General features: G+C 39.5%; 1 protein-coding gene across 3 annotated transcripts; it reads left to right on the top strand.

Annotated features, from left to right (window-relative positions):
- The first annotated feature begins 492 nt into the window (after positions 1-492).
- On the top strand, positions 493-25,211 carry SPART (spartin). Of its 3 annotated transcripts, XM_042459076.1 has the most exons (10): positions 493-624; positions 6,903-7,708; positions 8,486-8,683; positions 9,511-9,600; positions 15,420-15,543; positions 17,662-17,856; positions 19,239-19,397; positions 19,487-19,577; positions 20,365-20,425; positions 23,963-24,100. In XM_042459076.1, exons 2-9 carry the CDS (start codon positions 6,905-6,907, stop codon positions 20,423-20,425), a joined length of 1,722 nt encoding a protein of 573 aa, XP_042315010.1. In that variant the 5' UTR covers positions 493-624; positions 6,903-6,904; the 3' UTR covers positions 23,963-24,100. The 3 variants fall into 3 exon arrangements, with proteins under 3 accessions (XP_042315010.1, XP_042315008.1, XP_042315009.1); XM_042459074.1 differs by lacking the exon at positions 20,365-20,425 and having other exon boundaries at positions 23,963-25,211; XM_042459075.1 differs by lacking the exons at positions 9,511-9,600; positions 20,365-20,425 and having other exon boundaries at positions 23,963-25,211.
- The last annotated feature ends 1,365 nt before the right edge of the window (positions 25,212-26,576 follow it).

Here is a 26,576-nt window from a genome sequence, read left to right as displayed (position 1 = left end):
GTGGTCAGGGGAGGGCTCTTCAGCTTGGCAGGCGGAGGCCTGTTGTTTCTTGCCTGCTTCTCTCCCCTCAAGATGGAATTCTCTCTAGGAATCTCTAGGTCTTTCGGTGCAACGTGGACCGGAGGGCTTAGATATTCCTAGAGAGAACATGTTAATCAAATCTGTGAATAATCAAAGCTGCAAATATGGAGGGATGGGTGTACTTATTTTATGTCTAATTTAAGAAAAATGTAAGCCTCTCTGATAGCCTTTTGGCTGAAGAGTGGAGTATAAATACTCTATATAACAATAACAACAACAACAACAACAACAACACCTGCTGCCCAGGTGTGCACTAAGTCTGGTCTACATATAAGAAGAGCTGTAGTGACTGGAGCTCCCCCTGGCGGCGGCCAAAAGCGCCTGCAGGGGATCTTTCCTTTCGCAGCCGAGGCGTCGGGTTCGCTGCGGCCGCTAGGTGGCGGTGCAGCCGTTATAGCTGTGACGTGACCACGTGACGTGGGCCCTGGAGCACCCACCAAGAGCAGCTGAAAGAACAGACGCAGCAGCAGCAGCAATAGTGAATAGGAAGCTGGTCTTTGCTTGCACAGCCCTGAAGAGGAGAAGGGGGCTTTTCAGGCTTCTGTGAGTGGAATGGGGGCCAGGAAGGGGGCTTAGGGCTGGGTGAAAGGGAGGGAATGGCAGCAGCAGCAGCAGCTCCCTCCTCTTTCAGGGTAACTTTTGAACCCAGGGCTGGCAGAGTTTCAGGTCTTCAGAGGGGAAAGCCCTTTGCAGTGGGAGTCCTCTCTGCCCCTGAAAATGCACTCTGCATAGGCTCAGAGGCCCTGCTTTGGAAAGAGAAGCCTTGCTGTGGAAAATATTATCACTGTTGTTATTGCTGTATTATGTTGTTGTTATTTGCTGTATTATATTATTTATTATGTTATTTATTATGCTATTATTTAAGATATTTATGATACTTATTTATATCAGTATGTTGTTATTATTGTTATCGTTATTATTTGTTATTCAAAGACATAGTCCAGCATTTAGGGAGATCTTGTAGCACCTTTGGGACTCACTGAGAGAAAGAAGTTGGCAGCATAAGCTTTCCTAGATTTAAAGTCTACTTCCTCAGATGCATTTAGTGGAGTGGAAGCCAGGGACAGACATATATATATAGTGTGTGTGTGTGTGTGTGTGTGTGTGTAAGGTATATCAGGTCTGTCCCTGGCTTCCACTCCACCAAATGCATCTGAGGAAGTAGACTTTAAATCTAGGAAAGCTCATGCTGCCAACTTCTTTCTCTCAGTGAGTCCGCAAAGGTGCTAATAGATCACTCTACATATTATTTATTATGTTCTTATTTATTATTATATTTATTAGTATTATTTATATCATTATCTCATATTATTAATTATGTTTTATTTATTGTAATATTAGTATTGTTCATATTATTATTTTATTGTTGGCATCATTATTTATATAATATTATGGTACTATTATTTATTATGATTTAATTATTATATTATTATCATATTATATTATTACAGTAATCCCTCCATATTCACTGATTCCATATCCATGGATTCAAGCATCTACAGCATGAAAATATTCAAAAATTATATAAATTCTGAAAAGCAAACCATGCTTTTGCCATTTTACTTAAGGGCCACTATTTTACTCTCCATGGTAATTAATGGGACTTGAGCATCCATGGATTTGGGTATCCATGATTGGGGTTGGGGTGGTGGTATCTTGGAACCAAATCCCCGTGACCAATGCATATTACTATTACTATTATTATAATTAGAGAGCCAGAGTGATGTTGTGGTTTGAGTGTTGGACTATGACTCTGGAGACCAGGGTTTGATTCCTAGCTCAGCAATTGAAACCCACTGGGTCATCTTGGGCGAATCACTCTCTCCCAGCCTCAGGAGAAGGCGATGGCAAACCTCTTCTGAACAAATCTTGCCAAGAAAACCCCATCTATGTTTGCCATAAGTCAGAAATTACTTGAAGGCACACAACAACAAGAAATTTGTTATAATGTTGTTGTTCCTATTAAGACCAGGCTTATATTAGGTCCTGAGGGTGTTTTTTTTTTCCTGGGTATAAGTAGGTATGAAATCCAAAGTTACTTTTTGGTATTGCAACTCTCAGGGTCTGCCCGCTGTGGCTGGCAGATCTTGGGAGATGTAGCCCAAAGAAAGGCAAGTTTTCTAAGCTTGGGTGTAGATCTTCGCATGTAGAACCCTATTGTCTGGCTGGTATTATTTACTGTTCCATGGCATTTTCCTGCTATTAGAATTGGCTATGCTCTGTCGAGTACTTAACCTAATTATTTTTTCTCTTTCTCTTTCTATAGACATACTTTAGATGCTTTTGTTTGTTAAAAAATAGTTTCCAGTAAGTGTGCAAAGATGGGGACCAAGTTCTAAGGAGTTAAACAGGATTTTCTCCAAAGTAAATTATTTCTGTCACAGTGATTTAGTGTCTGTGTGTAATAAATAATAATAATAAAAATTTTATTTATATGCCGCCCTTCCTCCGATCAGGGCGGCTTACAACATATTTAAAAATACAAACAGTTGCAATAAAAACACATTAAAAGCAAAACCAACAATAAAGCCCCAAAGCCCAACCTCTTGGCCACGAAAGAGAGGAGGGAGGCCCACAGGATATTTACTCGGGGAATGCCTGTTGGAATAGGAAGGTTTTAAGGTCCTTCCTAAATTGGGCCAGGGTAGTGGACGAGCGGAGCTCTGTGGGCAGCGCATTCCAAAGGGCTGGGGCAGCTATGGAAAACGTCCTCCGAGTGGTGGAGACTAATCTAGCCCCAGGCACCTTCAGTAGCTGCTGCCCAGACGTTCTGAGGGTGCGAGGCGGAATGTACGGGGAGAGGCGGTCCTTTAGGTATCCTGGGCCCAAGCCATTTAGGGCTTTATAGGTAAATACCAACACCTTATATTGAGCTCGGAAGCGAATGGGCAGCCAATGGAGATCTTTTAAAACTGGTGTTATATGGCTGGTCCTGGGTGCGCCAGTGACCAGCCGGGCTGCCATATTTTGCACCATTTGCAGCTTCCGAGTTTGGTATAAGGGTTGCCCCATGTAGAGTACATTGCAGAAATCCAGTCTCGAAGTTACCAGAGCATGTACAACAGTTTCTAGGTCCCTCTGGGCCAGGTATGGGCACAGCTGGCGAATCAGCCGAAGCTGATAACAAGTGCTCTTGACCGTCGCATTCACCTGAGCGGTCAGGTGAAGCGACGAGTCAAGAAGCACGCCCAGACTGCGCACGGAGTCCTTCACAGGGAGCGTGACCCCGTTCAGGACAGGTGGAATCACTGCCATTCCTGGACCAGGAGAACCTATCACTAGTACCTCCGTTTTCTCTGGATTCAACTTGAGTCGGTTTTCCCTCATCCAGCCCATTACTGACTCTAGACAGGCCACGAGAGGAGAGACACCATCCCCAGTCACTGCATCAGTCGGAGACATAGAGAAAATGATTTGGGTGTCATCAGCGTACTGATAACCCCGCGCCCCATGTCTCCGGGTGATCTCTCCCAGCGGTTTCATGTAAATGTTAAATAGCATGGGAGACAGATGTGCTTAGTGAATGTGCTTAGTGAATGCCTATTTGTTGTTGTGTCCCTTCAAGTCGGTCCTGACATGGCCAGCCTAAGGCAAACCTGAGAGCCAGTGTAGCAGAGTGGTTTGAGCACCAGACTACGACTTTGGAGACCATGGTTCAATTCTCAGCTCGGCCATAAAACCCACTGGGTGACCTTGGGCAAGTCACATACTCTCAGCCTCAGGGGAAGGCAAGGGCAAGCCTCCTCTGAACAAGTCTTGCCAAGTAAACCCCATGATAGGTACACCTTAGGGTTGCCATAAGTTTGAAATAAATTGAAGGCACATAACACCAATAGAGGTGAACCTATCATGGGATTTTCTTGGCAAGATTTGTTCAGAGGAAGTTTGCCATGGCCTTCCCCTGAGGCTGAGAGCATGTGGCTTGCCCAAGGTCTAACAAGTCAGTTTTCATGACTGAGGGGGGAATTGAACCCTGGATGCCTGTGTCTTGTCCAACACTGAAACCACTCCACTACATATATATGTATATAAGTTTAGTAAATGCCTATTTAATGTTTTTGTGTGCCTGCAAGTCAGTTCTGACTTGTGGCAACTTTAGGGCAAACCTATAATGGGGTTTTCCTGGTAAGATTTGTTCAGCATACCTCTTTTTGCTGTTTTCCGAATTGTGTAAGATTCTTAGTTGTGTTGGGAGGTATTTTATTCTGGATTCAGAAGCAGAAGCTGGGCCTCTGAACAGAAAGGAGTAGAGTATGGAGAACTAACAGCTTATTTGTTTAGGAGATCCATATCTCACAATTTACTCCATCATGGCACTTCAAATTATATATGTGGAGGTCACATATCACCTATCTAGGCTCTAGCCAGACCCACGCCTATGTGGCTTCAACAAAGCAGCTATCTTTTGATGGCAATTGAAACTGTTTGCTAACTGTTTGAATGAATCTTCCCATTATGTGGAATCGGAGCTGGACTTTAGAGCCCTGTAAACAAAAGCTGGCTCCAGTCCACAATAAGCTTATGACTAGCACATTTTCTCTCTCACGTGCCTTGCTGATGTTAGCTGTTTAGCCATCAGAAACATTGCATGTTGATTGCTGCGTAGAGGAAATCTAGGCCTTAAATACTATGATTTTACAGTTGCATTTTGTGGCAGAACCTTTATGCTCCAAAGCTATCCTGATGATGTTTCATGGACGGTATCACTTCCTATATTTTTATTACAGTTTTTGTTATGAACTGTACAGTTCATAACAACTGTACAGTATATATTTGAACTATACAGTTTTCGAACTGCTATCTTGTTATTAATAGGGCTGGCTGAAATCATTTTACTGTTTCAAACAGGAGCATAAAGTATCTAAAGGCAGCCAAGTAATTTTGGTACATGAGATAAAAAATCTCCAAAGCACATCTCTCCATTCTAGATGGCAAAATGCAACAAACTGAATAGCTAGCCAATTGCCACCTTTCATGACAACCAAAATTTGCTGCTTTACCTTGTAGCAGCTTCACTTTGCCCAGGGAGATATCCTAAGCATCAGTGTATTGATTGGACTCCAGCACATTTACTTGCCCCAGAAGGACTTTTGATTTGGAAGGATTTAACTAGTTTAAAATCAAGACAGTAGCCTCACTAAGAAGAAAGTCCTATTGAACTCACTAGTGCTTACTTCTATGTAAAGATGTTTAGAGTCAGGCTGGCCTGCTGAATATTTATAATACCATTTGGGCCTTGAAGAAGATGCATCGTTACTACATGTATTAATTTGATATACAGAAGTGGTGTTGGATATAGGAGTCTATATTATATACAATCACCCTTCCAAGTCTACGGACTTGAAATCCACTGACTTCAAAATCCGCGGAGGGCTGACCACCATTAAACTTAATGGGGCGCACGCCCCACATGCACGTGCCCCATTCAAGCCTATGGGGCTTGAATATGTGCGAGTTCCAAGAGGTGACTGTATAATGTCAGTGTCACTGCCAGGGTTAACTGCCTAAAAGCACCAGATCCCATCTTGGCATTGAAACAGGATCATCCCTGGTTAGTATGTGGATGGGAGATTGCCACTGAATAACAGGTGCTTTAGGCTACATTTCAAAGGGAGGAACTGGCAAAATGACTTCTGAATATTCCTTGCCTAAGAAAACCCTATGAAATTCATGAAGTCACCATAAGGCGACAGATGACTTGAAGGCATATACAGTAGTCCCTCGGGTTACGAAATTAATTCGTTCCGCCGCTCCGTTCGTAACCCGAGTAATTTCGCAACCCGAAAAGGCTAGCGGCTAGCGCTGGAAAGCCGCTAGCCGCGCTTTGCGGTTTGAATTTCGCTCCGAAAAAAATTCGTAACCCAAAAAAAATATCGTAACCCGCAACAGTTTTTTCCTATCTATTTTTTTCGTATCCCGGAAATTTCGTAATGCGATCAATTCGTATCCCGGGGTACCACTGTACACATATACACATCACTGCCAGGAACACTGTAGAATAAAACTTCTTATGGACTGTAACACTCCAGGTTACTTTCCTGACTCTGACACAAGCTCTGCACACATATGAAAGAAAATAACATAGTAGAGGAGTTTAGCAATGGTACTACTGTTTGGAATTCTAAAAAAATAAGTTCTTTTGATACAGAGATTGGCTTTAAATCTGCAAGTGATGGGAAGCAAATCTGTAGCTGATGGGAAGCTTGGGTTTTACATCAGTAAAAGAGCAGTCCACTAAACAAATACAGTACTTATATATCCTGGAGCATAAAAAAGCTTTCAGAAGCTTTTCAGTTATTACAGAGAAATGCATAAGCTAGCATACAAGGTGATTTGCTTGGTATTAAGTGCCTTTTGTTTGTATAAGGTTAGAATCCCCAAGTTTCTGGATAATTTAAAAGTTGGTTGTTGTTGTTGTTGTGTGCCTTAAAATCATTTCCAACTTAGGGTGACACTGTCATGGGGTTTTCTTGGCAAGATCTGTCCAGAGGAGGTTTGCCATTGCCTTCGCATGAGGCTGAAAGTATGTGACTTGCCCAAGGTCACCCAGTGGTTTTCAAGGCAAAGCAGGGAATCAAATCCTGGTCTGCAGAGTCGTAGTCCAACACTCAAACCACTATGTCACATTGACTCAATTTAAAAGTTGCCCAGAAATGTTGCCTAATTTGGTTTTTCCTGATGTTCTCCATGTTTGTTGAACTTTAGCTTCCATCACCTCCCAGCCTGTACGGCCACTGGGAAGTCATCTGGTTAGGGAAAGCTATGAAGAGTTGCCTTTCATTTTATATCTTCCTTTATTCACATTGTATTCCCATTTGCAGCAATGGAACAACAACAGGATCCAGCTATGGAGGACAATGGGAATGTGAAGGCTGTTGAAGAAGAATACAGGAAAGCATTCGTGTTCATTAATAGAGCTTTGAATTCCGATGAATTGGGACAGAAGGAAAAAGCAAGGGATTATTATACACAGGGTCTTAACCACTTGGTCAAAGGAGTTAGCATTCCATCCCAAGGCCCTGAATGCACTGGACCCTGCTGGGAATCTGCCAGGCAAATGCAGCAGAAAATGAGAGAGACTCTGCAAAATGTCCATTCTCGCTTAAGTATCCTAAATAATGGCGCACATCCTAACAGTGCTGCAGTGTCTCCTCCTAAAGAGTCACCCAAGTTATATCCAGCAATTCCTCCTAAAGAAAAGCCAGAGAGACCTCCTGTACCAAATTCACTGATAACACCTTCTCAGTCACTTGCAGCAGGTGGAAGTGTTGAATCTACAAGCCAGGCACACATGGGTGTGTTGGATCCTTCAGTGCCTAATGAAGCACCCCCTGCTTACACCCCGGAGGCCACCAATGGGCACTACACAGTCTCATATGGGACAGATTCTGGAGAGTTCTCATATGTTGGAGAAGACTACTACACAAAATGCACCCAACCACCTCCAGTTCAGACTTTTGGAGTTGATGCTGATGAACTGATCCTCATTCCCTATGGTGTGCAGATATTTTATGTCACCCCTGATGGGCAAGTTAGTGCCCCCTCATATCCTGGATACCTTCGCATTGTGAAGTTTTTGGACACTGATGCTGCAGTGGCCCAGAATCGCCCCCCTGCTTTCCTTCAGGTAGTATCTAAAGTTCTGCTTGTGTTATGTTCACTGTGTTCTCAAGCTATTGCTGTGTTTGGTAGGGATTTCCACAGACTGGGAGCAGACATTAAGAAAATCCTCTCTTGCATTATCACCAAATGTCTCTCTGAAGGAGCTAGCATCAACAGAATGGTCTCCTTTGAACATCTCAAAATCTGGGCGGGGGCATAGGTTAGAATGTGGTATCTGAAGTAATCTAGACCCAAATCTTATAGGGTTTTCCTGGGGAAATCCAAGATCATTTGCTTGGAACAGGGATTTTCAAATTCTGTTTTAGAAATGCTCATTGGAAATTTCTTAGTGAGAAGATTGGAAATGGCATACAATATAGAAGACAGACTTTAAAATATGCCTACATTTATTCTAAAGGTGTTGTGAATCACTGGCATAGAATTTTATTTTTATAAGTTAATGGTTGAAGCCTCATGTTCAAGATTCGTGTTCAGGATGCAAGAGGTCTTAACAACAGTATGATGCTAAGTGATTTTGAAGCTACATTTTGTACAATGAATTTTGTATAATTCCGGAAGTAGCCCTGCAAATATGATTTCTCTTCCCTTTGACAACAACACATCAAAAACATTTACAATGGCAGCACATGTTTCAACTGCTTGGTTTGTTTGTACACAGCTACATATATTGTTTCTTTGGCATTTCTTAGTAAACTTGAAATCTCCTATATGCTAATGTATTTTTCATTAACAAGGATGGTGTTTAGTTCAAGATGTCCTTTTTGGTTTTTTTCTCTTCCAGGTCTGTGACTGGCTGTATCCTCTTATGTGCAACCAGTCACCTGCCCTCTCCTGTAACACTGGAGTCTACATGTTCCCTGACATGATGTCTCAGGTGTCAGGATCCTATGTGGGAGTAGTGTTATCTTCAGAACTTCCAGCTGCTGACAGAGAACTGTTTGAAGATCTGCTAAAACAGATGTCTGACCTCAGAGTACAGGTAAACACCAGCATGAAACCATCCGTCAGCAAGCTAATGTAAAGCAAAACAGTGCACAGGTATCAATGGTGCACTGGTGAGTCCTTAAATTTTATGTTTCAAGAATTTGGCTGAAAGTTTGTTTCAAGTGTGGTTTTCTGATGGGCAAGGAAGCTGAGGAAAGTAGAATTTACCCACAGGAAAATCTCTTTACATATAGGGGGATACTATTGATATAGTGTAGCAGGAATGCTTTGTCCAGAGCTGTTGCTCATATTAGGACAGAAGCAAGAGAAAACAAAATCTTGTTCTTACAAATATTTTAAAATTATTTTAAAACTATGCATAGTCATACTCTGTGATCATGAACAGGCCACCTAATTGGCCTACTCATGAAGTCTAGAGAGATTATTTGATGGATTTGACTCCAGCAAACAAATTCTTCCTTAAGAAGATAGAAAAATATCTGGTAGATGTCAGAGATGGCAAATTTCCAGTTAGATTTTTTTATTAAAAAATAATGGAATTAAAACAGAATACTGAAAAGCGGGGCATGTATAATTCATGATCTTATTATATTAAATTAGTGTTTCTATCAAATCATATATTCTCTTTTATGGAAGGTTGGTTTCAGTTGCCAATCTGATCTTGAAGTTATTTATTCATACATTCCTCAGACACATGGAGAGGTTACTAACGCATGAGTCTACCTGCATGTAGTTCATAAGAACATAAAATCTCTGCACTGTGTGATATTATTACTTGTTATTGTTGAACAGTGCAGAACAGATGCATTGTTGAGCCTTCATACTTGTGAATCTATTCATGTCCTCGATATGGTACCACAGGTTCCAGGATCCAATGAGGGGGAACGCTCAAGATCTTACAAAGAGGCTTTTGAGGATTTGTTAAAACAGAGACCTGATCTCATAGCCAAGGTAAATTTTAGGGCTATGATTTAAAATGGTGGCTACTTCATACTACAGCTATACATACTGTATTACATTTAACAGAGATTACATTTGTTTTCTGCTATGATTTTTTATGGATTGTTAAATGTATGTGCCACCAGCAAAGAATCAAACATTAAATTTAAGCATTGAAAATTCTAGGTATATTTCATTTCAAAACCTGGGGAAGTATTGCTTGCCATTCTATAAATGTATGCCATGTGTACAAAAATAAGCATATAATGCAACTAGGAGGGGATATTTGAAGTATCAGAATATGAGATATGGGATAGATTTCGTTGAACAAAGGTCTAGTGTATAAGTCAAACTCCACGCAAACACCACTTCATATTCAGTATAGTCTAGCAACCTGAAAAGGAAATTACTTGTTTCACTCAGTTCTTGTATAAACATATTTCATGCTGGAGTGGCACTGTTCATACCAACTGATAAATAGATGATTGGTTTCTGTTTATGTAAATTTGCATTGCCTTGATTCAAATATGACCATCTCAGAATTATAGGCCTGTTTATTGGACTGAGAACCAGTTCTTGGCCCTACACAACCTCATGTTCCCCTCCATGTGTTTGCCTTCAAATAAGGTATTACACTATACCATAATTGTGTCAACCAGGAGACTTTGTTAACTCTACTTATAAACTAGGAGATAGCATTTAAAAACATTTAAATCGCAGAGCCATTTTATTTTGTCAGGAAACATGAGAGTTCTCCAGTGGCATCACTAGGGTTGGTGTCATCCAGTGCGGTAACTCATGGTGTGCCCCCCCCCCCCCCACATTGACCTCCTCCTATACCACACCATACAGAATCTTTAGTAGTTTTTCTTGTACTAATGTTACTCATAAATTGTAATTCCCATATATCATAGAATCGTAGAGTTGGAAGAGACCACAAGGACCATGCAGGAACTCTCAATCAATAAATCCCTGACAAATGGCCATCCAGACCTCCAAGGAAGGAGACTCCACCACACTCCAAGGGAGTGTGTTCCACTGTCGAACAGCCCTTACTGTCAGGGAATTCCTGCTAATGTTGAGGTGGAGTCTCTTCCTGTAGCTTGCATCCATTGTTCTGGGTCCTGTTCTCTGGAGCAGCAGAAAACAAGCTTGTTCCCTTCTCAATATGACATCTCTTCAAATATTTAAAAAGGGCTATCATATCACCTCTTAACCTTCTCTTCTCCAGGCTAAACATACCCTGCTACCTAAGTTGTTCCTCATAGGACATGGTTTCTAGACCCTTCACCATTTTAGTCGCCCTCCTTTGGACACGTTCCAGTTTCTCAATGTCCTTTTCGAATTATGGGGCCCAGAAATGGACACAATATTCCAGGTGGGGCCTGACCAAAGCAGAATATAGTGGCACTATTACTTCCCTTGATCTAGATACGATACTCTTACTGATGCAGCCTAAAATTGCATTGGCCTTTTTAGCTGCCGCATCACACTGTTGACTCATGTTCAGCTTGTGGTCTACTTGGACTCCCAGATCCCTTTCACATGTAGTCTCTTTCAGCCAGATGTCCCCCATCCTATATCTGTGCATTTCATTTTTCCGCCCTAAGTTCAGTACGTTACATTTCTCCATGTTGAATTTCATTTTGTTAGCTTTGGCCCAGCTTTCTAATCTATTTAGGTCATTTTGAGTTTTGATCCTGTCCTCTGGAGTATTAGCTATTCCCCCTAGTTTGGTGTCATCTGCAAATTTGATAAATATGCCCCCAATTCTGTCATCCAAATCATTGATAAAGATGTTGAATAGCACTGGGCCCAGGACAGAGCCCTGTGGGACCCCACTGGTCACTTCTTTCCAGGATGAAAAGAAGCCATTGTTGAGCACCTTTTGGGTTCGGCCAGTCAACCAATTACAAATCCATGTAACAGTTACCTTGTCTAGCCCACATTTTGCAAGCTTGTTTGCAAGAATGTCATGGGAATTATTATTATTATTATTATTATTATTATTATTATTATTAAGCTTTATTTATAAAGTGCTGTAAATTTACACAGCGCTGTACATACAATCTTTTTAATTGGACGGTTCCCTGCCCTCGGGCTTACAATCTAAAAAGACATGACACAAAAGGAGAAGGGAAAGATGGTAGGGAGGGGGCCTCTCTAGTAGGATAATACATATAAAATACATAGCAATACAGGAAGTAAAACAGACAACAAAAGAACATCAAATAGCAAGTGACAATTATGCAATGCCTGGGAACGCTTCTCTGAACAGGATGGTCTTCAGCTCCGTTTTGAAGCTGGTTAAAGAAGTGATGGCTCTTGCTCGCGGGGGAAACCTTGTCAAAGGCCTCACTGAAATCAAGATATACTATATCCTCAGCTGATGATAGTTGTGACATATATCACTGAACATCATGGTAATAGTTTTGACATAAACAACTAGCACAATAAAACTAAACTTTTAAATTACAATATCATATGCACAGCCTAAATATATTTACATATGCATAGTTTCATGTGCTTGAAGTGATAATTTGGTAAAATGTTATGTTTTTAAAGAAAACTTGAAATTTGAAATCTTAATTTTAAAAAAGCCAAAACCTTCGGCATCTCCTTTCCCACTGAGTCTAACCCCACTCACACCATCTCTTCAGCATTTTAATGGGACACAGGTGAATCCCACAGCCTGTTTCTGCCAAAAGGCAGATGTTTGAAGAGCAGTGGTGTGGCCCCCACTTAGGGTGCTACCTGGTGCAGTCCGCAACCCCCAAATGATTCTACTGGAGTTCTCTAAGGGCTGAAGCATTTGGGCCAAAAAGAGTGGTCAGAGGCTTCTCCGGCCCCAATTGGCCCAGGACCACAGCAACCAGATGGCATGCTCCTGATTAAATCTGTTCCTTTTGCCGGTGGCTTCAGGCCACCTTAAGTGGCCTTGGAGTGGCTACGTCCCCAAAGTGGCCAGAGAAGCCACTCATTTTTGACTTGTCTGTTTCAGAACTTAGAATGCTGGATATTTAGCTTTTTGCAGTTAGCTCCTTGTGTGTGTGTGTGAGGTGGGAGAACTGTCACATTCTGGACCAAATAAATTCAGTATAGTGTAAGCTAGCTAATGTCTGCAACTAATTTTAAAAACAAATATTACAATTGATCTGGTAACCTCTTGATAATGATACAGGTTACCTAGCAACTATATATTAATGGCATGACTTAACAAAAAAAAATTGATTGATCTTTGTTTTGATCTCTGGATTACCAGATACCTATTTCTGTTTCACAGTGACACACTTAAGGAGCTCATAGTGGATTAATCGGAAATATATGCCAGTTACTTAGATTTGGCTCCTGCTGTTCACATGAGTGTGAGCTATTTTTATCTGATATCTAAGTATATTAGGCAATAAGTGCAAATGGGATGGCAACCCAGAATTTCTAGGAAATGGAACAAGTATTATTTTTTACTTGTCTACTGTAGTGACTACTGTATCACACCAAGGAATTTACCACAAAATGTGTTTGTTTTATGAACCTTTCATGGAAGATTTCAAGTTATAATGTGAGAATGTTACATTCTAATGAAAAATCTTTGTGTTGCTGCTTAATTGAAGTTATTAGCCAAAATCCAATGGACAGTCTCAACTAGAGTAGTCTCACTGAGTCAGTGTGATTTGCATAAATGTTGACTTACATTTCACCATTAGATTCATTGACTATTATTAGTTGGGACTAATAATTTCTTTTAGGACTTTACATAAAGCAAAGAGCTTGTATCTGAGCTGAAATTTACCCGTGTCAAATTAATAAAGCCATTTGGAAGCTGTGATTGTGTAAATCTATGATAATAACTTGATAGACACACATATAATTCTTCTGTTTATAATAATAAAGGTTATTGCCAAATATAAGATATTTTCATTACTTATCTCTGTCCATCTTTATTGTTGTTGTCTCTTTAACTGAGGTTCCTAATCCAAAATCTTTTGCTGGTAGTTGGCTGCCCTCTGTAACAATAATGAAACACCATCACATGTTCAACCTTATCCTGTTCCTGGCTGTGCCAGTGTGCAAACCGCCAGAAAGAAATGAAATGAATACAGTTCTGTTGTTTGTAAATTCAAAAGGGGAAAACATGTAAGAGTACAACCACTCATGTTTCCACCCATCCCCTCAGAAAAGCTTCCTCCTTTCAGTCCTGATTTATTGAACAAAGAGATGCTATGTGTGAGCACTTAAGGATACTGAATGGTGGAGGAAATGGGCTTCTCCTTGAACTGAAAGTGAGGGGGAGAACCTAAGGCACCAATCCTTCACATTCTTAAATATGCATCTTTACATATAGTCTGCCTTTACACTTGAAAAAAAAGAAACACCAAGGGGAATAATAAAAACGTAAGATACTAATTTTTGAGAAAATGGTCCCAATAAACTAAGTATCTAAATTAATCAGAACAAAAGAAATCTTTATGAAAAAGTAACTGGGTAACTCCACTGAGAAAGCAAGCTTGGCGTAGTGGTTTGAGCGTTGATCTATGACTCCAAAGTCCAGGGTTTGATTCCTCGTTCATCCATGAAACCTACTAATTGACACTGGACGTCACATGTTCTCATCCTCAGGGGAAGGCAGTGGCAAACTTCCTCGGAAGAAACCTTGCCAATAAAATCCCATGATAGGTTCACCTTTGGGTTGCCATAAGTTGGAAACAAACTGAACACACAACAACAAAGGTGAACCTATCATGGGGTTTTCTTGGCAAGATTTGTTCAGAGAAGGTTATTTACCATTATTTATTGGAGATTGTTTATTGTTCTGTTTCTTGCCATTACAATTGGCTGTGCCCTGTTGAGTACTTAACATAATTATTTTGCAGCCTCTTCATATGGGCTGTTTAGATATATTTCAGATGCTTCTGTTTGTTAAAAAATAGTTTCCATTAAGTGTAAAGATGGGGCCAAGTTCTAATGAGTTCAGCAGGATTTTCTCAGATGTAACGCATTTCAGTAATAATGATTTAGTGTCTGTGTGTATGTGCTTAGTAAATGCCTATTTGTTGTTGTTATTGTGTGCCTTCAAGTCATTCCTGATTTATGGCAACTCTAAGGCAAACCTGAGAACCGGTGTGGCATAGTGATTGGACTATGACACTGGAGACGGGTTTGATTCCCAGTTTGATACCCATTGGGTAGCCTTTGGCGAGTCAAAGAAGAGCAATGACAAACCTTCTCTGAACAAATGTTGCCAAGAAAACCTCTTGATAGCTTCTCCTTAGGGTCACCCTAAGTAAGAAACAACTTGAAGGCACACAGCAAAAACAAAACAACCCCATTGAGCTTACAAAATGGAACATTTCCAGAACAGAAAGAAGTTACATTCCCGGACTAACCCTCCAGCATCCCTTGGTTCTGGCATCTAGAAGCCAATGGGTAACAGGAACAAGATTAACATTCCTGTTTGTATAAATTAACATAGGGTTATGTAGCCAAAGATGCCATGTCATAATCACTGTAGATGTGCTACAACTGAGCAAAAAACAAAACAAAACAAAAAAAAAACCTCAGCCTACTATCTAGGAAAAGGTAACTGAACCCTTTAGTTCTTGAAAAGTATATCAGTGCTCATGTTTCAGGCAAAAAGATAGCAGGGCATGTAAATCAGGGGCCTCACTTCTCCCAATTTAAGTCAAATTTAGTAGCTTGAACACAAAATAGAACAGTATTATGGTCACAATATAAGTTTCTTTGTTAGATAACTTGGGTAACTACCTCACTGTTTTCCTTGACTTTTACACTCACTGTCTGATTTTCATGGATATGTATTTTCATCTTTTTAGCCAGCAGAGGCTTCAAGTGATGTCATTAACCTCAGCCACACTGTACCTGTTCAACCAGTGCCTGAAGAGAGGGAGCGAGAATTACCTGACTGGAGTGAGAAAATAGCCCATGGAATCTTATCAGGTATCCTCTGAATTGGAACAGTTCAAGCTCAATGTGGTCTCTTTTTATTAAGGGAGTGTGATAATATTTCCCATCCTAAGAGTGTAACTGCTAATAGACTGACTGCAAACACTTCTGCAAACAGAACTGTTTAGGATTCACATGACAGGAAAGCACACACAGAGAAAGAGAAAGTACACACTGTGTTCTCTGACAGTACTTTTGTTTGGCACTGGGGTGGAACCAAAAAACTGCTGTGTTACACAGATTAGATTATTAACATAGATTTGACCTATAAATTTGGGACATATATGATATTAAGAAGGTTTGTTTGCAGATCTTAGGGACCACAGTGGCAATTAAGGAAGGATGTGACGTCCATGTTACGTGGATCCCAAACCATTTTTACCTTTTTGAAATGAATAATGTATGTCATTCAGCAAATTCAAAGATAACTGGGTAGTTGTAATTTAAAACCTAGCTTTTTTGTACCATTCAGACTGCAGTTGGGAGGGAGGTGTAATGTTTTTGAGTGCTTTGCCACATAAAGTGTTACCTCTGTGGAGTAAAACTGCTAATCTGCTTTGTTTGCTTAATAAACATAAAACTGTGTGTGAAAGCTCTTAAAAAATAAGATGTGCCAGCCATCTGATGTGGCACAGTCCATAATTTTACTGTTTCCTTTTGCGTAATGAATAAACCACTGTAAAGCTACACAGTACAAACATACCTGCTATTTTTGCTGCTTTCTGCCTGTATGTCCTTGGTGTTTGTAAGCAAATCTTAATGTTTGTTATATCAGTCTTTGGCCAGAACAAGTATTTAGCATTGCTCTTCTATCCCAGTTCCTAAGCCCACCTGGCAATTGCACAGTCTTTTCCAGACCTGCTAAATGTGTAATTGGTAGTATGCTCTGGTACAATACTGTAGAATCAGTATACTAGGGAATGAGGAACACCAAGGTGATATTGCAAATCTTCCAATAACTACATTATGGGAAGGCATGATACTGCTGTGGGACCTCAATCCCAGCCAGAAAGACTATCTCATATGATTGCTACTGTCTTTCCAAGTCTTAAAAGGCCAAAAGATCTAGAACAGTACTGTGGTACTCTCCTCTCAGGAGATAAGCTGGGCTTTATGGTTGATTCCAAGGTATCTGATGAGAACCTAGTTTATTAGGTTGGTTCTCAAAAAAGTTATATCATGGTAAAGAGGTTCTTCTTTAGTTCATTTATGTATAAAATTAAAGTATTTTTAACCCACGTATATATTAACAGATCACAGGATAGGGTGCAATCAATAAACATGTCAGAACACATTAGCAATTCAAGCAGAACTAAATCAGCAACTCGCCACATAGGAAATCAAGCCATGCTCTCATTAAGCTCAGAATGTTTGTGTCAACAGGCAGATTTTAATATGCTACCAAAATAAGGCTGATACCAACTCCAGTTGAGCCTCTAAGGGGAAGGCATTCTACAACTGGAGAACTACAGGCAAGAAAGCCCTTACCTGGATCTCCATTTAGTGTACTGTGCCCAAGTCAGGAACACAACTCTACCCTCAACAGGCCCATTCTTTAATTATTAGTGAGGCATTTTTCCTGTGTTCGCTTCAGCAGCACATATACTTAATAATTAGTGAGGCATTTTTCCAAATATCTAGGTCCCAAGACATTTGGGGTTTTGAAAGTCCTTAAAGTAGAATGGTTAAATGAGACATACAGCCATGCAGCCTCCCAAGCTCCTCATTCACAGTAGAACTTCACAGATTCCTTTGAATAGGTGTTGTTTTAGGTAAGTAGGGCAGAGATCTTTCTCTTATGAGTGTAGCCGGCTCTTCTTAGATCAAGTCTCTCTCAAGACAAGCAAAGACTTGTTATCCTTACAGTATCTCTGCTGCTTGAAGAAGTTGGGATTGTGCCTATGTGAAATTATATAGGAGAGGCAAAATTATGTGAGCTTGCTATTCCTTTTCATTTTGGTATACTAAGATGGGTCTAAGTTTGCTGAACAGAAATACTATCCAAAGTTCTCGGTTGAATCCCAATTTTGAGGAAATGACACAGTATAGATGAGGAGGAGGAGGAACTCTAGTGCCACTATACCAGTTAGTCTTGTTTTTGTTTTTCTATAGGAGCATCTTGGGTGAGCTGGGGACTGGTCAAAGGAGCAGAATATACTGGCAAAGCAATCCATAAAGGAGCTTCAAAACTAAGGGAGCACATTCAGCCAGAAGAAAAACCTGTGGAAGTTAATCCAACCGTGGCAAAGGGGCTACATGTAGCAAAGCAAGCTACTGGGGGAGCTGTGAAAGTCAGCCAGTTCTTAGGTAAGATGTGGAAATTCACCTTGTCAAAAGTTATGAGAACTTAATGGACACTATTTCTTCAGTATTTCCTTCTTTTTAAAAAGGACATGAACTGACTTTTTTCTTTAACTAAAACCAAAAGAACTTTTGAAAGGGAAGTGGAAGTACTCCACCATATGACCTAATTTGAACATGGTGTGTGAGAGACCACAGACAGATATTTTACATCTATAGCACAGGACCATTTGTGGCAATTCCCACTGGGAGATTAAGGGGCTAAACAGACTTTGGAGCAGCATCCTATTGCCCCTTTCCTTGCTGGATCAGGGCCACAGCAACTACATGCTGTGGCCTGATGCAGCATTTTTCCGGCCCTAAAAAGAACAGTAAAAGGCTGCTCCTTTTGGAGTCGGAAAAAGGGTGTCTTTGCTGCCGCGGCAGCACTCCTTTTGGTGTGAGTCATCTGGATGCCGCGCCAAAGGAACGCTGTGATTCCTCTCGCCATATGGGTGGGCGGTCAGTGTGACGGCGACTGGGGGGTGGAGTCGGGACCTGTGGCTGCCACCACCACCACCCATTCTGCCCCGAGGCTGGCCTTAAATGCCAGTCTGTTCAGCCCCTAAATCTCACAAGTCTCAGTAGCATGCTACAGTCCACAGTAGATGCTTTCTCACAAACATGTTTTATTTGGCATATTTTAGTCCATTTCAATCCTTTCTTTCATTGGGAATGTCATGGTATTAGATATATAAGTTGTCCCACTTTATACTTGCATCGGACCCGTGTGGTATATTACCATGAGACTTTGCTAGTGGCATAAGGCCACTTGCTGAGCTTCAGAGCTAAGAAGGATTTGAAGAAGCTTACTCTTGCCTTAATCTTGCATGCAGATGCCTGAAAGTTACATGGCACAGGATGGTTTCAATCACACTCTTAAAATGGCTGGACATTTCTGTAGTAAAAGCTGGACTGCATCCAGCCTAATATTGTTTGCTTGAACTGTTGATATCTAGTGAAGTCATGTGACCTTTCAAACTGGAGATGCCAGGAACTCAACATGAGGTCATTGTTTTATACCTCTGAGCTATGGTCTTTTGCCCTGTTAAAACTAGGATGGAAAAGAAAGTGATCTCTAATCTTTTTTTAATTGAGGAAGCTTTTTAGCATCAAGTCTGATAGGAATAACATTTGTTCTGTCAGTAAGCAGAAATAACGATATCCTGTTTGTGTAGCTTTAATTTTATGGACTGTGTTAAGAACTTGGATATATTTCTGCTGAAATGTTGAAATATCTGCTGTTAAACTCACCTGTAACATTGCTAGAGGCTCAACAGAACTCTGAAAAGCTCAACTATCTAACTAGAAATTTAAAATGTAAAAGGCAATAATTATTTCTATTTTAGTTGAAGGTGTATGTTCTATAGCAAGTTGTGTTGGAAAAGAGTTAGCCCCTCACGTCAAGAAGCATGGAGGCAAACTGGTTCCAGAGTCCCTTAAGAAAGACAAGGATGGAAAGTCTACTTTCGATGGAGCTTTAGTTGTAGCAGCAAGTGGAGTCCAAGGTAGTTTTAAATAAATTTTCCATTTAGACTTGCAGTAAACTTTGTTTGTTCAAAGCTTTCTTGTTCTAATAAACTGCCAACTCTTGCAGGGTTTTCTACAATATGGCAAGGTTTAGAAAGCGCTGCAAAATGCATTGCTCACAATGTTTCTAAGGAGACAGTGCAGACTGTCAAGTATAAGTAAGTTAACTTTTTTTCCTCTGATTTGCTATGAATTGTGATGTTACATGAATGCTTGGAAGTTGTAACCTTCCCACCCACTGAATCCTGTCATACAATTTACTTTAGTTGGAGCCAGTTAAAGCTTACCTTCCTGCAGCCTCTCTTTCCAAGCACATGTACTGTATTATCAGATATGTTGCAGTACCAGAAGTGACCTGGATTGGGAGGAAAACACTCCAGAAGTGTGTGCCTTTTCAGAATGATGGAATTTGCCAGCCTAGCTTTATATATTATTAAAACAGAATATCCAACTCCTTTTTTCTGTGTAACAAGCACAACTGTTTTTTTAAAAAAACATTGCTGTCACTGTCATGTAAATGTCAGGCAGGATGCAGTAGATCACTTTATGCCCTATTCTTATCTAAATCAGTTTTCCATTGAACAAATATTTCCTAGTTTATATTAGTTTAACTTAGTGTAGCCTGGAAATGTTGCTAGCTTGGTTCAGTGTAAATAATGAAACCTATGGATTTCAGTGCTAAGAATGAGCTGTGTTGAGGAAAACTTTTGTAACAGCATTATTTCACAGTTTTGAATGATAATCTGAATAGTAGGGAGGACACAGTGTTTGTGAGTAAACATGGCATGGAAGTGAAGAAGCCTTAGAATAACTTTGGTGCAGCAGATAAAATAAAATCTGGTTTCGAATGTTTTTCAAAGGTCAAATCTCTGACTCAAAGAAGAGAGTTTTGAAACAGAGGCTTTTGTACAATACAACTCACATTAATCTTTGTTCTTATTTTAGATTTAAAAATAGCAGAAATCAAGATGAGCCTTCAGTGGTCACTATGAATGAAAAGCAATAAGTAACTTGCAGCTATCTACAACTAACAATTATTTCTATATCTTTCAAGTATTCACCCCATTCCTATCTGTAAAACTCTAAAAATGATATGTAATTTGTAATGAAATGAAAGGCCTTTTTTTTTTCAACAAGGGGAGTTACGCCAAAAAATCATGAATATCAGTTTGATTAGCATTTTTGAATTGATGACAAATTACAGGTATATCACATTCTTTTTGTGTATCAAAAGAAGCTTTTTTATTATTTCAGTGAGTGAATATCTATCCATACATATACATGTATTGCATTTTGGGGGGAAATGGCAACATTTGTAATAAACCAAATGTAGCTACAGTAGTTTACACCATGATTGATCTATCATCTCAAAACATATTACTAGTATAAATTTAAATAGTGTCATCAATTGGGTAACAGGAACGTTAAATAAACACCTTTGATAGTATATGGCACACAAGCTCAAAATGTAATTTAGTCAATTGTCCAAAAGAGAATACCTTGCTGCATTTCATGAGTAGGAATCACGGAGGCCTCCAGGTGTTGCTGAACTGCCCAAATTCAATATCATTGGCTATACAATCCACCCTCTGTATCAGTGGGGGTTTGGTTCTGGATCCCCACTCCCGTGGATACTAAAATTGTGGGACCTCAAGTCCCATTATTGTCAATGGATGCTGATGTGTGTTTGCACTGGGGGTGGGGCCATAGGCAGATACTCCAATCTGTGGATGGCTAGCCTGGCGATATGGAGGATTAGCAGTACTGGCTGGGCCTGGTGAGAGCTGCACTCCACAACATCTAGAGGACTACACTGTGTCTACTCTTGTTGTGATTCAGGCTACTAGTTCACGGGCAAAATAATATGCTTTGGGTATTTATTTATTATTTATTTAATTTCTATCCTGCCTTTCTCCCTGAAGGGACCCAAGGCAGCTTACAATAACAATTCTAAACACATATTGCCATATAACATCAGCTAAAAACAATATAAAATTACAAACATTAAAACCACAATAAAATCACAATACCAATCCCATGACTAGACATTAAAAGCCTGCCTGAACAGAGCTTGGATGGGCAAGTTATATGTTAATTATATGAAGTCCATTATTCTCATTTTGTAAAATAACTTCGCCTAATAGCTTGGGATATTGATGTTTAGAACACCAGGACAGAAGAAGACTAATATCAGTCATCTTGCTGCTAAATCTCAGAGGTCTAAATCTAATTATTATTCCCAACTGGAGGGAATCTTAAATCAATGGTAACCTGGTGAATCGACACTTGTGTAAATTCCATTGATTCAGTGGATTTGCTCAAGACCAGTGACTATTTAGGTCAAAGCTTCTATATAGACTTCATTTTCCTTGAATTGTTTGCTGAGGTTAGTATAGTTAACTGTCCAGCCTTATGACTGCTCACAGCTATTTCTTGTTTTGGATAAGGGAGCCCTGCCAGTAATGTTAACTGATACATTAACCATTCTGAACTACTTAAAATACCTTCTTTTTCTTGCATTGCTACCATACATTTCAGTTTTTGGTTTTGAACAATAGTTAAAGTATCTGAATTTCTTACCACTACTGGAGTACAGTATACAGTTCCAGGATGGGGTGAATACTCTGCTGTTACTTCTGACTCTGCTCAAATCATTTCTGTTATCTTTTAATTATGGCGTTTATGATTTACTACTTCTGGTAAAACAAATCAGACTAAAAATATTTTGCAGTCCAATTAATTTGATAATCTATGTTGTACTTTAGCAGATTATAAGACAGTTAGATTGTCAAATGGAAATTCTAAGGACTATCATCCAGCTTTCTTCAGATTTAATACATGTACTGCAGTGGGCCTTTGCTACTGGATTGGATTGAAATTTAGGCTGAATCCACACTGCAGAAATAATCCACTTTAACAGCCCTTGCTCAATGCTATAGGATTGTGGGAATTGTAGTTTTGTCAGACATTTATTCTCCCCTGTTAGAGCACTCTAATGCTACAACAAACTACAAATCCCAGGATTCCATAGCAGTGAGCCATAGCAATTATAGTAGTGTCACTGGATTATTTCTGCAGTGTGGATGCAGCCCAAGTCATACTTAGAGAACATTCAGTGAAATCAGTGGGACTTAAGTTATTCATCATTAATTTAAAACCTATTCATCTGAAGCCTAATGATCCTTTGGATCTAACCCACTCAATCTAAGAGCTGGACTCTTCTGACAACAAATGTTGTCATCTGTAACAGCAAGTTTTCAATATTTTGGCTTCAAACTGCAGACCTGGAAGACTGGCAGAGGATCGTAACATCCTCATAGTCTTTTTCCATCATAGTTTGTCTTCCTCAGTTTAGTTAAGAGATAGTTAACTACCATGGTAACTTTTAAAATTAGTTGTTTGTATTTTACTATAAATGTCATCTGTCTAGATTACCTCAAAGTAACATGTGAATAAACCTTACCTAACTGGACTGTAAGAGAGCCAGCTTGGGGTAATTTGAACATTGGGCTGTGACTTTGGAGACCAAGATTTTAATCCCCGCTCAGTCATGGAAACCTACTAGGTGACCTTGTGCAAGTCACACTGTCTCAGTCTTAGAAGGAGGCAAAGACAAACCCCTCTGACGAAGTCCTGCCAAGAAAACCCTGTGATAGGTTTGCCTTAGTCACCATAAATCAGAAATGACTTGAAGGGGCACAACACTGAAGCTGAGCTGTGATCTTCCATGATAGCTATTGACAGCTAAAACACTTCTTCTAATAATATATCACCACTGGCGTGGGCTCTAATAATTAATTCTCCTAAATCAAGGAAGCAAGTGATCATTTATATAAGAAAAAGAATTGCAAGAGCATCTTAATTAAGAAACATGCAAGATAACCAGGAGGTTGAAATGAGCCCTTTCCAGTCACTTTTTGTACACTTAAATTTAAGTACGCACAACGAACTTTAGTAGTGGACATCTGTTCCATTACACTGTGTAAAATAATTTCCCTTAACCTGTTATGGCACAATAGCATGTTATAACAAAGTTCATTGATTAATTTAAAGAATTGAATTTTCTCAGCAAAAGTTTTTAAAATAATTTGTTAATCCATTACATATGATGTATTGGGCACGGGACTTTTAAATTTATCTTTTTCATGAGGTATCCATACATGGCATAACAAGATTTTGCCTTAAGAGGTTCAGCAAAATCTCACATACTGGTTAACCTTGGAAATCTGGGGGGAACAAAGCTTTTGATCTTGCTGCCATCTGTGAGCCCCACTTTTGAGAGCTGTAACTAAAAAGACAAAGCAAAAACTGATTGTCAAAAGCAAAGGAGAAAAGGGGATTCTTTCAATCTGGGGCAGATTAGCAGCCAACTACAATTAAGGTTGTACTTCTCTTTCTGTGCCTCTTCTGTACTCTTTGATTTCAGGTTTTTCAAATGAATGTTGAGCAGCCGCTTGGGAATTGGGGTGTGCTTAGAACAATGTTCCTTTGCGGTACAAAAACATTTAAAATTTGTATTGATATCTTCTTTACTTGCATTTAGGTATGGGGATGATGCTGGCCATGCTACAGACAATGCAGTGAGTTCTGCCATCAACGTTGGTGTGACAGCTTTTAATATTGACCATATTGGAATCAAAGCGGTAGTGAAGAAGACTGCAAAGGAAACAGGCCATGCTGTGTTGGATGAATATAAAATTAAAGATGAATCTAAACCTATAGAGAAAAGAGAGAAAAAAGATGACGGACGTTGAAAATACTGTGAAAGAATTGTCCTAAGCCTTAATGTATGGTGTAACTTATTCAAAGAAAAGATCAATTGTTTAATAGATGTCTTATTTTTCTAACTCTACACACTTCCTACACTTAATTTATCATACTTGACACCTATCCTCTTCTGAAATAAATGATTTAATGTATCCATCACTCCAGTATTGGTGTTAAGACCTAGATAATAGAAGTGACTTTGCAATAGCATTAAATTTGCACAAGAGAGACTCGTGATTTATTTTTCCTTCAAATTAAAGTAGAAGATTAGAATTTGGCTTCAGCTGTGGTGGGACTATTTTTGTACCTATAGTTAGAGACAGACAATATTGTAATAACTAACCTAATTTTAATATTTTCTGAAATGGAACTATCTGATCAAATAGTATATAGTCAAATTTTACACAAACAACTAAGTTAGTACGTTTTCCCTATAATTTGCTTACATGCAAACCAAAGATTGAAATGCCACTGTTTCTGAAGCAGTAACATAGTACTGCCAACCAAACTTCATGAAATCCTGGATTTTATACTTAGGTGTAAATTTAATCTCATTGTGGAGTAGTTGGCATTATCCAGCAAATCTGTGGGCACAGATTTTTCTTTGAAAATTGATACTCCATCAAAGAAAATCTTGAGCTCTCTGCATAAAAGCTTTGGTTGTGCTTTGTATTTGGTATAAGATGACCCTGCTGAAACCGTATCCTTAAAAAGCATATAGTACTTAGGAGTGAATCTTGTTGCCTTCTGATGTAATGTGGTGCATTTCACATATTGGGTATTAGGCTTTGCTCCACTTCAGAATGTAAGATAAAAGTTCAGCTGCTATTAAGATGGAGATCTAACACTTTTCACTGTATTTGCTTCAGATTTTGACTTTACACTCACTGTGAGGTTTGTATTGTGAACACTACAGAAACTGTAGTGTTTATTTAACCTACAGCAGCAACACATCCATTAGTTAAAGAGCTAACCACTTTGAAAGTGTGATGGATTTAAAACTTTAAATAAACTTAAGATGCATACTTTGTCTACGTGCATTTTTATTTGAATGGAAAAGATGCAGTGAGAATCAATTGAGGATGTAAGGATATTATGAAGGGTTTGGGATTTCATTTTCTGTATGTGAAGTTAAATATCTTTGCTAGTAAGACTGCACCTGTGTCAATATGTACTATTATCATAGGGTGTTTTTTTTAAATAATAAGCTATCCTTTTGACTGCTTGCCAAGGCCTATTAAGGCTCTTGCCAACTATAGGAATTGATCTATAACAAACCTAGGGTAAAATGTAGCTGTGTAACAACAGGTCTTTAACTGCAATTGTTACAAAATAACACAAAAATCTGAGAAACCTAATGTTCTGAATTTCATCTGCAATTCAAATGATTTGTTGCTGATTTTCTACAGTAATGTATAACTTGAGAAGAGCAGCATTTAAAAAGAACATACAGTACTGTAGAAAGGTGTGCTCATAGCAGATGTAGCTTTCTAACCATGCAACAGAAAGAGAAGTAGGAAATAAAGCAGAGGTAATGGTTATTGTCCTAGACAGAAAAACAGTTTGGCTGGAGGGTCCTTCTCCAAATACTGAAAGTGTGCGTATTAAAACCTGGTCTTGCGGAGTGGAGAATGGATGGCTTTTTCTTCTTTCTGCATGCAAACTCTCTCTCTCCCTCTCTCTCATTCAGACTAAACATATGATTTAAGTCAGTCCCACTTTGGGACTAACAGACCTTTTCTCTCTCGAGATTTTCAACTGAACTGTTGGTTTTCCTCCTGTCTCAGTTTTCTCTGGAAAGATGAGATAAATATATCTTTTTACCTGAAGTACTCACTTGCTAGATTAAGATATAGCTTTTATGTAAATATAGATGAAAGCCATTAGTAAACTTTTGTTTTAAACTACAAGCTACATGTTTGTTGTTTTTGGAGTCAGTCTCAGTTCTTAGGGATGCATAGACAAAGGCACATTTCTGCTACTCTTCTAATTTAAAGCTAGACCCTAACAGGTTTGGCTTTGACATTTTTGATATTTAATGTCCCGATTGCATCTAGCCACCCCGATTGCATCTTGTAGAGGGGCAGGATATAAAAAAAATTGTTGTTGTTGTTGTTGTTGTTGTTGTTCCTTATCCCCGCGGCCTGGAAAGCAGCGGATCGGGGCCTCGGAGGCTGCCGTTCTGGCAGCTGAGGCCCTGATCCGGCGGGGAAAGGAGCGCCTACAGGCCGCCCCAAACGGGCGGTCTGTAACGCGCTTCTGAGACTGGAGTCTGATCTCAGTAGGTCTTCTTTAAAGTCTCAGATTATTACAGTTCATCATGTAAATCAAAATGAACAAAGACCATTAATCCTGAGGTTATTTCTGACACAGTGTGGCCTGTTTTTGTT

The sequence above is a fragment of the Sceloporus undulatus genome, chromosome 3, assembly GCF_019175285.1.
Source record: "Sceloporus undulatus isolate JIND9_A2432 ecotype Alabama chromosome 3, SceUnd_v1.1, whole genome shotgun sequence".
NCBI lineage: Eukaryota > Metazoa > Chordata > Lepidosauria > Squamata > Phrynosomatidae > Sceloporus > Sceloporus undulatus.
The sequence above is the reverse complement of the archived record's forward strand: the minus strand, read 5'-3'. Positions and strand labels throughout refer to the sequence as shown.